A 14,506-nucleotide genomic window follows, 5' to 3' on the forward strand; every position below is an offset into this window, starting at 1 on the left:
CACGGATTGCTGATCCAGTCTTACCTTTCCAGGATAATGCATACTTGGTCATGGTATATTATGTTTTTTTATATTGTTGGGTCCAGTTTGCTAAAATTTTAAGAATTTTTACATCTGTGTTCTTGGACATATTGGTCCATAGTTTCATTTTCTGTGACATTTTTGTCCCTTTTTGTTTTTAAATTAGAATAATGCTCGCCTCATAGATTAAGTCAGGAAGTGTTTCCTCCTCTTCCAGTTTCTATAAGATTTTGTGTAAAAGTTGGTATTATTTCTTCCTTAAATATTTGGTAGAATTCACCAGTGAAACCTTCTGAGCCTTGAGTTTTCTTAATGGGAAAATTTTAACAAATTGAATTTTTTTTTTAAAGATTTTATTAGCAGACAGCACAAGCAAAGGGAGGAGCAGAAGGAGAGGGAGAGGGACAAGCAGGTTCCCCGCTGAGCACAGAGCCAATGCTCACATTATTCAATCCCAGGACCCTAAGATCATGATCTGAGCTGAGATCAGATGCTTAAAAGACTGAGTCACCCAGGCACCTCTAATTCGGTTTCTTTTTTCTTTTTTTCTTTAAGATTTTATTTATTTATTCATGAGAGACACAGAGAGTGAGAGGCAGAGACACAGGCAGAGGGAGAAGCAGGCTCCATGCAGGGAGCCCCACGTGGGAGTCCCAGGTCTCCAGGATCACACCCTGGGCCAAAGGCAGGCGCTAAACTGCTGAGCCACCCAGGGATCCCTGTAATTTGGTTTCTTTAAGAGATATAAGGCTATTGTTGGACTTACTGCCTAAAATTTAGTCTTACCTCTTTATCCTCTTAAAGTCTGGAGGATTTGTAGTGATATTCCCATTGTTGATTTCTGAAAAGTAGTCTGTTGTGGTCAGAACATACTTTGTATAAATTTGAGCCTCTTAGTTTATTGAGATCATGGTCTGCTTTGTAGGTGTTCTCTATGCACTGGAAAACAGTATTCTCCAGTTGTTTAGCTGAGGACTTTATAAATGTCAATTGGGACAAATTGGCTTTTAATGTTCAAATCTAAGATATCCTTACAAATTTTTTTAGCCACTTTTTCTATCAGTTAATGAGAAAGCTAGGGTGTGGTTTTTCCTTTTGATTTCTATCAGTTTTTCCTTCGTCGTTTTATTCATTCATGAGAGAGACAGAGAGAGGCAGAGACCAAGGCAGAGGAAGAAGCAGGCTCCCTGAGGGGAGCCCAGTGTGGGACTGGATCCCAAGACCTGAGATCATGGCATGAGCCAAAGGCAGACGCTCAACCACTGAGCCACCTAGGCGTCCCTCATACGTTTTATTTCTATATTTATTATAAACCCCACAATACTTTGCTGTTTTTCTTTTCTTTCTTTTTTTGGCAGTAAGATACACATAACAAAATTTACCATTTCAATCCTTGTTAAGTATACAATTCAGTGGCATTAAGTATTTCACATTGCTGTACAATGATCACTACTATTTTCAGAATTTTTTCATGATGCTGTTATGAGTGTAATTGTTTATTCTTAAAGGCTTTATTTTTTTAAGTTTTATTATTATTTTTAAAGGTTTTATTCATTTGACAGAAAGAGCATGTGCCTGCAAGAAGAGGGAGAGGGAGAAGCAGGCCTTCTGGGCTCCATCCCAGAACCCTGGGATCATGACCTGAGCCGAAGGCAGATGTTTAACCACCTGAGCCACCCCAGCTTATAGATTTCTGAAAAGTCTGTTTCATCAGAAAAGATTTCCGTGTTGAGAGTACTTTTCTTTAAGCCCTTATAGGAGTTGTTCCATGTCTTCTGACTTAACATTGTTTCCAGCGAGATGTCTGCTACCATCTTATTTTTACATAGTGTTTCTTTATTTATTTTTTTTTTTTCTGGTTGCTTTTGAGGGGGGTCTAGGGAAATTGATTATAATGTGTGTTGGGTCGTTTTCTTCCTATTTCTTTTGTTTGGGATTCTTTGAACTTCTTTGGTCTGTATGTTGATAGTATTGATCAACTTTGATTAGCTTTTGGCCATTTTTTTAAATATATACCACATTCCCCACTCTGTCCTCCTCTGCCCTCCTTCGGGGACTCCCAATTTTGTGTGTATGTCTGCTCAGAGTTGTCCCAAGGCTCACTAAGGCTGTTATTTTGTCTCCTATTTTGTGTAGTTGTTATTACATCTTTATGTACACTAACCTTTTCTATAGCATTTCATCTGCTGGTGATCTTACCTCTGCTGGTAGCTTTCATCTCTAGAAGTCAACTTGTATCTTTTTATTTTTTCCACATCTACTTAACATGCTTGTATTTTCTTCTACTTTCTCAAGCATTTGGAATATAGTTATAATCGCTCCTTTAATGTCTTTGCTATCTGTATTATTTATGAGTCGTGTTCAACTGATTACTTTTTCTTTTCACTGTCAATTATATTACCCTGCTTGTTCATGTGCCTGGTAGTTTTCTCCTGGGTGCCACTCATTGTGGATTCTACATCATTGATGCCAAGTGTGCATGTGTGTGTTTTTGATATGTTATTAAGCTTTGTCTTAGAGTACAGTAAATTACTCAGGGAACAGTTTGATCCTTTGAAGGTTTGCTTTCTCCCCCACTACCCAAAGAACAAGTTAAAGTTTTTTTTATTGATCATATGTTGTCTGAAACTATTGTTTTATGTGGAAATGAGAGCATAGTAGAAAATGTGGGCATTTTATATACCAGTTAACAAGACATGAAATATGAAATATATTTACATACCAAAATTATGCAAATAAAACCTGTCCCAGGACACAATTGATAAAATGCCTGTTAAAGTTCAATTATTTTGAATATAAGATAGAGTCTTCATAACAGTACAGTTAAATTGTGTTATTTAATACTGAGGACCAGTTTATCCTTTACTTTTCTTGAAGAGAAATGAACATTTTATTTTTGTATTTCAAATTGAAGTTTAATTGGCATGCACTATTAGTTTTAGGTGTACAGCATAGTGATACAACATTTAGATGCATTACAAAGTGATCACCAGTATAAATCTAGCTACCTACCATGGGTGCCCTTATAACAGTTACATGTTATTAACTGTATTCCTTATGTTATGCGTTGTATCCCCATGATCTTATTTATTTCATAACTGGAAGTTTGTATCTTTTAATTTCCTTCTATTTTGCCTATCCCTCCACCTCCACTCCCCTCCCCTCTAGCAACCACCGTATTGATCTCTGTGTCTGTGAGTCTGTTTCTGTTTTGGTGGTTTTGCTTTTTAGATTCCATGTACAAGTGAAATTGTATGGTCGTTTTCTGTCTTACTCATTTCACTTCATATACCCTCTAGATCTATTCATGTTGTTGCAAATGACATGATTTCATCTTTAATGGTTGATCAGTATTCTATTATTTATGTGTACTACATCTTCATCCATTCATCTATCAATCAACACTGAGGTTGTTTCTGTATTTTAGCTATTGTTAATAATGTTGCAGTAAAGATAGAGATGTATGTATTTTTTCAAATTAGTGTTTCACTTTCTTCATACAGATAACCAGAAGTGGAATTACTGGGTTGTATAGTAGGTCTGTTTTTAATTTTTTTTTTGAGGAACTTCCATACTCCTTTCCATAGTGGGCTGCACGATTTTGCATTTCCACTAACAGTGCATGAGGGTTCCTTTTACTCCACATCCTCACCAACACATGTAGTTTCTTCTTGATACTAACCATTCTGACATGTCTAAGGTGATATTTCATTGTGGTTTTGAATTGCTTTTCTCTGATAAATAGTGATGTTCAGCGTCTTATGTCTATTGGTCATCTGTATGTTGTCTTTGGAGAAATGTTTATTGACATCCTCTACCCATTTTTTAATTGGATTGCTTGGTTTTTGACATGGAATTGTGAGTTCTTTATGTATTTTGGGTATTAACCCCTTATTGGTTATATAATTTACAATGCCTTCTTCCATTCAATGGGTTACCCTTTCATTTTGTTGAGGTTCTCTTAGCTGTGCAAAAGCTTTTGTTTTTTTAAATTTTTATTTAGCTGTGCAAAAGCTTTTTAATTTGATGTAGTTCTATTTGTTTATTTTTGCTTTTGTTGCCCTTGCCTGAGGAGACAGATCCAAAAAATTATTGCTCAGACCAATGGCCAAGAGCTTACTGCCTGTGTTTTCTTTTAGATTTATGGTTTCTGGTCTTCTATTTCAATCTTTAATAAATTTTGAGTTTATTTTTGTATATGGGGTAAGAAAATGGTTCAGTTTCATTGTTTTGAATGTAGCTGTCCAGTTTTCCCAACACCTTTTATTGAGAGTGTCTTTTCCCTCCATTCCTGCCTCCTTTGTAAAAGACTAGTTGACCTTAAAAGTGTGGGTATATTTCTGGACTCTCTTCTCAGTGATCTATTTGTCTGTTCTTGTGTTAGTGCCATACTGTTTTCATTACTATAGCTTTGTAGTATAGTTTGAAATCAGGGACTGTGGGGACATCTGGGTGGCTCAGTGGTTGAGTGTGTCTCCCTTTGGCTTGGGACGTGATCCCGGGGTCCTGGGATCGATCGATTCCTGCATCGGGCTCCCCACAGGGAGCCTGCTTCTCCCTCTGCCTGTCTCTGTCTCTCATGAATAAATGAATAAAATCTTTAAGAAAAAAAGAAAGAAAGAAATCAGGGACTCTGATACCTACAGCTTTTATTCTTTCGCAATGTTGCTTTGACTATTTAGGGTCTTTTGTGGTTCCATACAAATTTTAGGATTATTTATTTTAGTTCTGTGAAAAATGCCATTGTTATTTTGATACATATTGCATTGAATCTGCAGACTTTGTTTGGGTAGTGTTGACATCTTAACAGTATTCTTCCAGTCTGTCAGCATGGTATAGGCATACCTTAGAGATATTGCAGGTTTGGTTCCATACTATCTCAATAAAGCAAATATCGCAATAAAACAAATGAATTTTTTGTTTTCTCAGTGCATATAAAATTATGCTTGCACTTTTATGTTATGGAGACAGCTTCTTTTCTTAAGCTGCATGAACTGTCTCTGCTAGCTTCAGACTTCTGATGCTTCCTTGCATCTCTCAGCCTTCACAGAATTGAGGAGACTTAGGGCCTTGCTCTGGATTAGGCTTTGGCTTAAGGTAACGTTGTGGCTGATTTGATCTTCTCTCTAGACCACTCAGACCTTCCCCATGTCAGCAGTAAGGCTGTTTCACTTATCTTTTGCGTTCACTGGAGTAGCACTTTTAATTTCCTTCGAAAGCTTTTCCTCTGCATTGACAACTTAGCTCTTAGGCCATTGTAGGGTTACTAATTCGCCTATTTTCAGTATTGTGTCTTGGGGAATAGGGAACCCAGAAGAGAGGGAGAGAGACTGGGATTGGCTGGGCAGTAAAGCAGTCAGAACATGTACATTTATCATTAAAGTTCAGTGTCTCACATGGGTAGAGTTCATGGCACCTCAAACAATTATAGTAGTAACATTAAAGATCACTGAACACAGATCATCACAACAAATACAATAATAGTGGAAAAGTTTGAAATATTGTGAGAATTACCAGAATGTGAGAGAGACGTGAAATGAGCAAATGATTGTAGACTTGCTTGTCATAGGGTTGTCCCAAACCTTCAGACTTGTAAAAAAAAAAAAAAAAAGATGCAGTATCTATGAAGTGCAGTTAAAACAAGGTATGTTTTGTCATCTTTAGTTTCTTTCTTTTCTCACTGTTTTTTGTTTTGTTTTGTTTTTTTGCTGTTTTAATAGTTTCCAGAATACAGGTCTTTTACCTTCTTAGTTAAATTTATTCCTAGGTATTTTATTGTTTTTGATGCAGCTGTAAATGGGATTGCTTTCTTAATTTCTCTTTCTGATAACTCATTATTAGTGTATAAAATGCAACATTTTTTTTTTACAGATTTTATTTATTTATTCATGAGAGACACAGAAGGAGAAAGAGAGGCAGAGACACAGGCAGAGGGAGAAGCAGGCTCCATGCAGGGAGCCCGACATGGGACTCAATCCCAGGTCTCCAGGATCACACCCTGGGCTGAAGGTGGCACTAAACCGCTGAGCCACCCGGGCTGCCCAAAATGCAACATTTTCAATGTAAATTTTATATCCTTCAACTTTACTGAATTCATTTTTTTTCTAATAGGTTTTTGGAGGAGTCTTTAGGATTTTCTATGTATTGTATCATGTAGTCTGCATATAGTGACAGTTTTAGTTCTTTCTTACCAATTTTCATGCCTTCTATATATTTCTCTTATCTGATTGCTGTGGCTAGGACTTCTAGTACTATGTTGAATAAAAGTGCCAAGTGTGGGCACCCTTGTGTTGTGCCTGATCCTAGGGGAAAAGCTCTCAGCTTTTCACAGTTGAGTATGATGTTACCTAAGAGTTTGTCATATGTGGCCTTTATTATGTTGAGTTAAATTCCCTCTATACCTACTTTGTTGAGTTTTTATCAGAAATGAATGTTGAATTTTATTAAGTGCTTTTTTTTTTTACATCAGTTGAGGTGATCATGATTTTTAACCTTCTTTTTGTTAATGTCATGAATCACATTGATTTTCAGATGTTGAACCATCTTTGCATCCCCAGATAGATCCCATTTGATTATGATGAATGATCCAGTTAATGTGTTAAATTCAGTTTGTTGATATTTAATTGAAGATTTTTACATCATTTTTCCCTTAAGAACATCTAATTTTGGTGGTGTCTTTGGCTTTAGTCAAGGCTTCTTAAGTGGGAGTAGAGCATCCTATAGAGCAGTGTTTCTCAACCTGTTTTTCATTATTGTCCCTCCCCATCCCTTTTTTAGATATTTTCCCCTATTTACATCTCATTCATGAAATTTTAATCCCACAGTTATACCATATATCTGTATTATTTGTATATTTATATTTCTCTTCTCTGTACATTAAAAAATATATTTTTTGCGGCCCCCCTCCAGAATCAGTTATTATTACTTTTGACGGTGGTGTTGCCCTTGTTGAGAATCCATAGCCTAGGGCTAATTCTTCTCTACTAGCAGTAGGTTGCTTGCTTTTCTGCATGCCGTGTCCAGTGCCCTCTGTGTTTAGTATGTTGAGGCAAGGAGATGATTCCGGTCTCTCTTACTCCATCTTGGTTGGAAGCAGGGTTCTCCCCAGATCCTGACCGTTTCTTATTATACATACTTTGCTGTACAGGCCAACCATTCCATTCCAAAGTAGTGACCCAAGAGAAATTAAAACAGCTGTGTAAAAACTTGAATGTGAATGCTCATAGACCATCTCAATGTCCATCAAAAGGTGAATGGATAAACTGTTTTATACCCATACAGCAGAATACTGAACAATAAAAGTATTATGATACATGCAGTAATATGGATGAATCTCAGAATCCTACTGAATCAAAGAGCCAAGATCAAAAAAATACCTGCTGTGTGTTTTAAAATTCAAAAATGCAAACTAATCTATAGACAAAAAGGAGATGATTAGTGGTTGCCTGGAGATAAAAATGGATTGAGGGATTGATTGCAAGGGAGCCTGAGGAAAGTTTTTGTGGAAAAGGAGTTTTTATTATTTGGTGGGAGTAGTTTCATGGGCAAATATGTAAGAACTCAAGAAATTATATATCATAAATATGTGGTTTATTATATGCCATTTGTATATGTCAATAAAGTTGTAAAAGGCAACTAAAAAAATGAGAAGTTTGGACTCTTAGGGAATGCATATTTCTCATTAGTGACCCACGTGCATAAAAATTCCCAAGCATAGGTTACGGTGGTTTTTAAAATTTGTAATAGTAGTGAAGTATAATATGCTGACAGTTTGAAAGAAGACTTTAACTTGATTCAGGCAAAGTGTGTACATACAAGGTATATAGTTACCTGATGCTAGTGATTGCTCCGTTCTGCTCTGATGGATGTGAGTTAGGTGTTAAGCAGATTAAATTGTCCTCAGAATCTGTGGGCTAGGGTGGAAGAGTCCTAGTTTCTGAAAACCGGGAAGATGTTATACCTACCTGACAGGTATTACCACAGTTTGGCTATTTAGGCTGACATTTTAGGACAGTTCTGAAAGTTGCATTCTTATTTTCTAATTTTCTAGAAGGTAATGGTAAGTTAAAAATTCAGATCTAGTATGCCTTCAGTAAAGTTTATATTGTATAGTCTACTGCAATATTACACAACAAATACACTCATGTGAATAGCACCCAGATCAAAAAACAGAGCACTATCTGGTATTGGCCGTTTTTTGAAATATAATGCTGGCTAGGCTGTTTAGGAGAAATTGAATACATGCTGAATAACTGACTAGACATGTCAGTTTTGAGCCTTCTGTTCCTGGGATTGTATGCTACATAAAAATTTTTTACTTTTATTTTTGTAGACATAGCTTATATTTTATTTAATCAAAAGATTTCCTCTTGGCAGTGGACTCTGAAAGAATTGACCGGGAGGGAAAAATCCCAAATGAAACATTAGAGAAGTTGAAGAACCTGGGGCTTTTTGGGATGCAAGTCCCAGAAGAATACGGTAAGTAAAGGAAAACATCACCCTGCTGATTTGGCTCTTAAGAAAGCACTCCATATTTATCCAGGAAAGGGTTCTGTTAGGAAAGGTGGTCTTTAAATGGAGTATATCCAGGATCAAAGTATAAAACCACTGGAATTAATAAAAACACACATGGACCAAATCGAGGGTAGTATGGACTAAGGGACAAATGAACGGGAAGAACTGTTGGCCTGCATTTTGTTCATTTGGCATGGATAGACCACCGCAGGATGTCTGTGCTCTCCAGGTCCCCGGGGGGGGTGGGGTGGAAAAGGGGGTGTGTATAACCTCAAAGCCATGTCAGGCAATTGCAGTGTCCTCTGCACTGTGAGGCCCTCTGGTCTCTCCACAGAGGAATTGCTTCAGAGATGCAAGCCCTTTTTTTGGAGGGATGACTGTGGGCTGAGAGCTCAGGTGTCAGGGTCTACCAGTCTGCTTCCTCCTGGTGCAGAGGAATAAGGCACATGGCTGTAGGACACATGTATTGAGGTGGGAGATTGGATCTCTGAGAACATTGGAGCAGGGCCCGTTGTGCTCTGACCTCGTAATCCCAACATCACTGTAGTGATGTTTTTACACCGCAGATGAAAGACCTGGCCTTTCTCCCCAGGATCCCAGTGTGCCTTCTTAGACCTGGCCAATCACTACCACTCACTGTCTCGCTTCTGCCTAACCTGGAGTTGGTGGGCAGAGAATGCGGCACAGGAGCAGAATGTAGTCACAGATGGATCCACGTGCACGCACACACACACACACACACACCATTTAATTTTACTCTCCATCCCCTTTGACATAAAAGTGTGGCTCTAGTTTCCTAAGCCCATACGCCCATACACCTCACCACCCATTGGTATATGAGCCCTCTGCTGGAGATGTCTCTGGAGCCCTCTCACCAGCTACAAGTCAGGTTTGTGGGAAAGAACTATTGATGGTGCTTTAAGGGGTTGGGCCTATTTCATACCTTTGAGCTGGTCATTTGGACATTTAATATTTTGGGTGTTTTTCCAACCAGGTTGTGAGTTAGGTTTTGCAAAGCAAGACAAAGTAGTCAGGAGCTCTTCTTGACATTCTGTCTCCCTGCTTGGTTTATTTCCAGAGACTAAAGTTAGGTCTGTGTTGTTCCTCCCCCACCTCTGCAGCCAGGGTTGGGAAACCCTCAATGTCTGTAGAATAAGTTCCCACTGATATGCAGCCTGGAGCTGATCCAGTCTGAGACTGAATGTGAACATTTAGGACCAATTAGTACATGCCTGACTTGATTCTGAGTCATATTTTGATTAGGTTACATCTTAGTTCATTTGGATGTTTATTGCAGCATTTTAAGCTTTTAAACATTGTATCTTACTTGGATTTATGATCTACCTCTCCTATTTCTAAATGTGTAAAAGCAACACTGCCCCATCTGCAAGAAGACAAGAAACTGTCAGTGCTGCTGCCTCCCCTCCTAGTGGAACACAGTGGCGTGAGCCCCCATAGAGGAAGCTACACGTCTTGTGTTTCCTTGCCCAAAGCTGCATCCTCTGTGTGCAGCATGGAGACTGAGCTCTGCCCAAATAGCCGAGGCTCGTCCATGTCCTAGCTCACAGGGGACAGGGAATTGTCTGCCCTACTGTGTAGTCCACAGTGAACGTTAGAACAGAATGAAGGTGGGGGCAGAGCCAGAGAGCCATGGTGGGTCTGTCATCAGCTTAAAACAAAAAACAAGTGCTTGGAGCAAACAGAAGTGACCCAAGAAAGCCTCTAGGACACAGCCAAGTTAGCAATAATATATATTTCCCCTTCGGAAGTATTTTTAAATTACCTCTTCATTGGTAATTTGGTGAAAAATACTTAATTTTTCCTGCAAACACTTTGTGTCAGTTTGGGCTACATCTTTCTCCATCTGCATGTGTTTTGTGCCAATGTGTGGGTGGTGTGTGTTTGTTGGCATGAGATGATACAACTCTACACCCCTTATTCTTGTTTTCTGTCCTACTATCTTCTGTGAAAATGTTCTTTCTTTCCTGAGATAAGTTTGGGGCTTTTTCACCTTCCTTTTCTTTTCCTTTATCTTTTCTTGAGAAAGGAGGACAACAGCAACCTTTTGTTTGTGCCACAAAATTTGGGGGGAAATGTTCCCAGTCTGGAGCATTCTAAAGGTCCCGGAAACCACCATCCTGGGAAATGGAGGCCCTTTTGGCAACCAAGCCTGGATTTTCTCCCCAGGTTCCCTGCGTGCGGCTCAGTGTGTAGTTCCCCTCAGCTCCTCCCAAGCTTGCAGTCTCCACCTGTTTGTCATCTGTCTCATGTGATTGCTATTCCTCCATGATTCTGGCGATACTTCCATTAGTGGAGAAGCATCGGAAAGTTTTTGGTTTCTTTTTTTTTTTAAACAAACAGTACTGCCTCCCTCAGGATACAAAATAAGTAAGAACAAAAGTGTTTCGTTTTACACTTTCGTGTAAAGGCAGGGGTGGGACAGGGGGAGAAATGGGACGCTAAACCCAGGGGACTACACATCAAGCAAGGCCACCCTTCCCTTTATGTGTGAGTGGAACCCCCTGCAGTTGGGCTGTGCAGTGGCTCCAGGGCCCCCACTTGAATTTAGGGCGCAGTTCTGCTGCTTGTTGGCCATATGACCGTAGACCCTACTTTATCATTTTTAAGATGTGCAGAGTCCACTCAGCTGCCTCTAGAAGTTGAAGATTAAATGCAAAATACGGGGCACCCCACTGGCTCAGCAGTTTAGTGCTGCCTTTGGCCAGGGTGTGATCCTGGAGACCTGGATCCAGTCTGCTGGATCCAGCCTGCTTCTTCCTCTGCCTGTGTCTCTGCCTTCCCGCCCCCCCCCCCCCCCCGGTCTGTCTCTCATGAGTAAGTAAATAAAATCTTTAAGAAAAAAAAAATTTTAATGCCAAATACATAAGCCCTGTGTTTTTTTTTAATCTTTGTTGTCTTCCTAGAAAAGTGATTTCATTTTTTCTTTTTTCTTTTTTAAGATTTTATTTACTTGAGAGAGACAAAGAACAGTGGGGAGGGGCAGAGGGAGAGAGGAAGAGAGAAGCAGACCCTGCACAGAGCAGGGAGCCTGATGTAGGGCTCAATCCCCAGACCACCTGAGCTGAATCACACTTAACCGACTGAGCCACCCAGGCACCCCTAGAAGAGTGATTTCTCTCCAGGTTGATTTACCTCCCCAGAGAATGTTTGGCAATGTCTAGAGACCTTTTTGGTTATCAAAACTAGGGGAGAGGGAACTACTGGCATATCGTGGGTAGAGGCCAAGGATGCTGCCAAATGTCCTACAGTGCATTGGACAGTTCCTCACAGCAAAGAATAATCCATCCCAAAATGTCAGTAGTGCTGAGGCCAAGAAAACCTGTCCTAGAGCTCACTGGATACCAGGAATGGTATGCCAGACAGCTGTCAGGTTTATAAAGATTTATATCCATGACAGAAGATATTCACATTTTATTTTTTATTTTTTTTTAATTTTTTTTTTAATTTTTATTTATTTATGATAGTCACAGAGAGATAGAGAGAGAGGCAGAGACACAGGCAGAGGGAGAAGCAGGCTCCATGCACCGGGAGCCCGACGTGGGATTCGATCCCGGGTCTCCAGGATCGCGCCCTGGGCCAAAGGCAGGCGCCAAACCGCTGCGCCACCCAGGGATCCCTATTCACAACATTTTAAATGATTTAATATGTGTGAAGGTACTCTTTTTGTATTAAATATTATATTTTTATGATAACATGCTTATATGCCTAGAAAAAATCTAAAAGGGTGTACACAATGCTCTGATAAATTTACAGATAATTTTTGTTTTCTTTATACTTTTCTGTACTATGGTTTCTTAAAATGGTGATGTGGTGTTACTTTATAACAGTCAAGCCCTTTGCCTTTAATTGGAGGAACTTGGGTCTGGACCATAAGTAAAGCTGATCTGTTTCTTCCCTAGGTGGCCTGGGCCTCTCCAACACCATGTATGCACGTCTAGGAGAGATCATTGGCCTGGATGGGTCGATTGCTGTGACCCTGGCGGCGCATCAGGCTATTGGCCTCAAGGTCAAGTATCTAGGGTTTCCATCTGATGCTTTCTGAAGGTCTGGAGTCATGTGGTGGTATGGGGGCAGGAGGCTTGCTCACTTTTACCAGCAAGTGAATTGGGCTTGCTGTCTCAGGGTCTTAGAGGGGGGTCCTGCAGCACTCCCCTATGCACCTCCTCTCCCCAGCCACACCTGGAGGTACATGGCCCCCACACAAGCAGTATTGCTTTGATCACACCCTTTTGTCCCTTCCCTTGAAATCATCCTCCTGTCCCCATTGCCTTTCACATCAGATGCTACTGCCTCCAAGGAGCCTGTCTTCACCTTACCGCTGGAAGCAAGCCTCCCCTGCTGAGCTCTTGAGTCATGAGGGGCCTGAGTGCCCTTCCTGCTGTTTGTGTGCATGTCTTTGTAAGGGCTTGGAGCATTTTAGGGCAGGTCCATGGTCACACAGCTTTCAGTGACCATCTCATTACTCAAGGCTGGCTCTGCTCACGATAGAAAGTGAACAGTATGCCTGTCCTCTTCCCCCCACCCCCACCACCCACCCACCCCCGAGCACTTGCTCCCCACAGTCATCCAGTGAAAGAGCAGACTTCTCCTCATGGCACTGACTGAGAAGGGGTGGGACAGTTCTGACACTGCCTGTGCACTTTTATCCTAGGTGTGGCTCTAGCATTCCTGTGTCTTCATGTATTGTCATCTAAACACCCCTCCCGTGGGTAGGATTATCCCATGTGGAGTTGATAGGATGGAGGCTCAGAGGAGGGACATCCTGGCCCAAGTTTACCCAGTCCGGAAGCGGAGGAGCAGTGATGACAATCCTTGAGTCAGACCCAAAGCCATGCTGGTGCTCCAGGCCCAGGCCCCGCTGGAGCATGCACTTCGGGGTGGCTCCTTAGCAGCCTGACTCCTCAGACCTGTCAGCAGCTCTCCATTTCCCACTTGGGGCTGCTGGCCCTGCACTTGGGGTATCCCTCTCCTGCATGAGATGTTTGCTCCAGGAGGGGTTGTGTTCTGTAAGCACCTTTCACACATTCTTTTCTCCCCACAGCTGATAGTGGCCTGTGTGTGTTTGGTTTAGGGGATCATCTTGGCAGGCAACAAGGAGCAGAAGGCCAAATACCTGCCCAGACTGGCATCGGGGGAGCACATCGCCGCCTTCTGTCTGACAGAGCCAACCAGGTCTGCCCCTTGGCAAGAGGTGCCACATGGCAGCCTCCAGGGCATCTTCCAGGGTGCCCTAGGATGAGGGTTGTGGGTTTTGGTGAATAGGTGGTCTTTTCTCTCTTCTCTCCTTGAATCTGCTAGAGAGTTGACTCAGCAACTTTTCTTATCAATTCTCTTTACCTTATTTCTCTGTCTCAGACTTGAAATGAGATACGTACCCAACAGCACCCGTCAAATAATTGCTTTGTGGTCTGAGTACACCTTATATAGGATAATGCATTCAGGCTTCCAAGCAACTTTGCAGATGTATAGGGCTGGCAGTATTGTCCATGAGCAGGTTAGGAACTGAGGTTCAAGGAGGTCGTATCATCAGCCCGAGGTCACACAGCCCGCTTAGGACTTAGGACTTTTGACAGATCCATTACTTGGACCGTGCTCCATCCTACTTCCCCTCACTTGGGAACCGAGGTTGCCCCACACTCCTCCTCACAGGAACTCAGATGAGCCTATTCTGCACACACATTCCCAGGTTTCAGCCTAAGGCCAGGTTGTTTACACTGCCGCTCTTTCCTGTGATGAAGCAGGGGCCCTCAGATCCAGCCTGCTGCTTGTCTTCATAAATAAGGTCTTACTAGAGCACGCTATTTGTTCACAGGGTGTTTGGCCCCCTCATCCACAGTGGCAGGGTTGAGCAGGCAGGCAGACATCCCATAGCCTGCAAAGCTGAATACATTTATTATCTGGCCCTTTATTTTTAAAAGTTTCCCAATCCCTGTGTTAAAGTACCAAACCC

General features: G+C 41.2%; 1 protein-coding gene across 1 annotated transcript in view; it reads left to right on the top strand.

The window, feature by feature from the left end:
• The window catches only part of ACAD9 (acyl-CoA dehydrogenase family member 9), a 43,355-nt gene that overhangs the window by 11,824 nt on the left and 17,025 nt on the right, over positions 1-14,506 (top strand). The window contains exons 3-5 of the mRNA XM_041764377.1: positions 8,398-8,499; positions 12,456-12,562; positions 13,628-13,728. Of these exons, the coding sequence (XP_041620311.1) occupies positions 8,398-8,499; positions 12,456-12,562; positions 13,628-13,728 (310 nt within the window). The remainder of the gene's footprint in view (positions 1-8,397; positions 8,500-12,455; positions 12,563-13,627; positions 13,729-14,506) is intronic.

Source organism: Vulpes lagopus, chromosome 7 (assembly GCF_018345385.1).
Source record: "Vulpes lagopus strain Blue_001 chromosome 7, ASM1834538v1, whole genome shotgun sequence".
NCBI lineage: Eukaryota > Metazoa > Chordata > Mammalia > Carnivora > Canidae > Vulpes > Vulpes lagopus.